The 2,287-nt window shown below is 36.2% G+C and overlaps 1 protein-coding gene across 2 annotated transcripts in view; it reads left to right on the top strand.

The window, feature by feature from the left end:
• Positions 1-1,469, top strand: part of LOC109104917 (hepatic triacylglycerol lipase) — a 15,956-nt gene extending 14,487 nt beyond the window's left edge. For both annotated transcript variants that reach the window (XM_042715851.1, XM_042715852.1), the window contains exon 9: positions 321-1,469. In XM_042715851.1, coding sequence (XP_042571785.1) covers positions 321-447 — 127 coding nt within the window. In that variant the 3' untranslated portion in view covers positions 448-1,469. The remainder of the gene's footprint in view (positions 1-320) is intronic.
• Positions 1,470-2,287: the final 818 nt, after the last annotated feature.

Here is a 2,287-nt window from a genome sequence, read left to right as displayed (position 1 = left end):
AAAGCAGCTGCAATGAAGTATAAAGTATTCTAATTTATTTGAGTTAAAGTTTATTTCAAACAAAGAAAACATTTTTTAGTTAACTATAAGACTGCTTCCAACTATTTTTAAACATTTTAATTAATAACAAAACAAAACAGCTTCCCTCTTCAGTGTTTTTGTCTTGGTTTCCAGTAGAACAGGCTGCAGATTCTTAAATCGAGAAACATTTACTGGAGAAGCAAAATGCAGCAAGATAATTTGAAGGCCTTTATTTGTGGGTCAAGAGTGTTTTTGATTCTGTCTGATGACTCTCAGTGATGTCGATCCGGTCTGTGCAGGTGCTGGTTCTGTGGCGTCTCTGCCGAAGTGTCCCGTCTCAGGATCTCGGAGGAGCAGGAGTTCAGACGCTGCCGGGTCACAAACACCAGCACACACAGCAGCCCTTCAACCCAGTCTGTTTATTAATGCAGTTCAAGTACTCCAAAAAAATTACATCTCTTTGCACAATACGTTCTGAAATGTTACGTAAAAATGTTCAAAGTGAACAAAAATTTAGGTACTGTATAAAACACAGTGAACATTAACAGACAGCAGTATTAATCTTTTTTTTTAAATCTGGTTTTTCATTCGTTTCTCAATTTTAGTGTTCGGCCTATTTTCACCTACAACATCTGGACTCAATTAAGACTTTTTTTTTCAGTGCACTTTTCCTCTATGAAGTTTCACCAAGACTACGTAAAAATGAAATAAAGTCAAAATACAGGCAAATATTCAGATCTCCCTCGATCCAGACCGCCGCAAAACCACCGAACCGGGTTTCTTCCTCACAGATGGCAGTACGGTAAAGAAGAGCCGGGTGCGGTCGGCCTGGACTCCACAAACGCAAACACACAAAAAAACAGTATCAAAATGTAGCTTCAAATTGAACAGAAATCCTCCAGTTACTGTACAGAGTTCACATGAGAGGAAGTGGACAGTCAGACGTGACGAGACCAGTCCGTCTCCAGCATCATGATGATGATGATGATGATGAAGGTGTGTTTCTGTCAGAGTCTGTGATCTAAACAGGTTAATGTGACCGTTAGTACCGTGAGAATCCTCTTCACTGGGAGCCGAACGCTTTCCCATGATGCTCAGTTACTTCACTCTTCTGAAACGATCGTACGTTTAGAAAGGTCTCTTCATGATCGTCCTGCTAAAACACACATCAAACTCAAGTTTGCGCTGCTCTTCATGCACACGTTCCTCATTGGTGGAGTGTGGTGAATGTGAGTGTATGGCAAGCCACTTTAACATTTAGTCCTAATAATATACTAGCATTAACTTTCACACTGCCAGTACTTAATCATAAGCTACTAGTTCTTATCTTTAGCTACTAGAGTACCTATTCATTCCTATACACTCATTACATACTAGTATTTATTCCAAGTGTTTCAGATAAGATTTTTCATTTTGCTATAATTTTTTTTAGATTTTCAATTGAGCTCTACATTACAAATAAAAAATAAAAATAAATAACTACCTATAAACAAGTAAAATAAGAATTTTGACTAGTGACTATAACAAAAGGCACTAGTGTCTAAAAAATAAGTACCTAAAACTAGTGTCGAACGAATATCTACAGGTGTCTAATAAATATATACTAGTATCTAATGAAAGTGATAGTATTTGATAAACAAGTACTAGTTTTAATTGTATTATTTAAAAACACTCGTCACTATTGGAATTATTACTATTGAAAACTGAATAGTAAATATCTGAATAACATGTATCCCAAGGAAGTTGCAAAACATTGAATGTTGCTACAACAATAAAACAGTTACTAGTCTCTATTGAAATAAGTACTAGTATCATTAAAAAGTTACAAGTACCTAAATAATGAGACCTAGTACCTAAAGAATAAGCACTAGGATCTAATGAATAAGTACTAGTTATGTAACGAATAAGAATTAGTACCTTTAAAAGTTACTAGTACCTCAATAATAAGCACTAGTAGCTCAAGAAGTTTAAAGATTAAATGTTGAAAGGGCTTGCCATATAGGTGTGGAGCTATATACAAACAAACACGAACGCACACAGAATGAAGCATGTAAACGGCGGAGTGATGCCGAGCCGCCTCCTTCGTTAGTGTTTTTGAGTCCTGAGTGTTGCCAACAAAACCAACTGTAAATCTCTTATTGACAGTAGAAGAAATAATCTGTTCTCACATATAATACAGCTAATATCGTTTCTCTATACAGCCACGACCTTGTGGAAAAGGGAAGGCTTAACGTTTCTGCTCTTACAAAATAAAAGTCCTTTTCCA

The sequence above is a fragment of the Cyprinus carpio genome, chromosome A25, assembly GCF_018340385.1.
Source record: "Cyprinus carpio isolate SPL01 chromosome A25, ASM1834038v1, whole genome shotgun sequence".
NCBI classification, from domain to species: Eukaryota; Metazoa; Chordata; class Actinopteri; order Cypriniformes; family Cyprinidae; genus Cyprinus; species Cyprinus carpio.
This window is presented reverse-complemented; position numbering and strand designations above follow the sequence as displayed.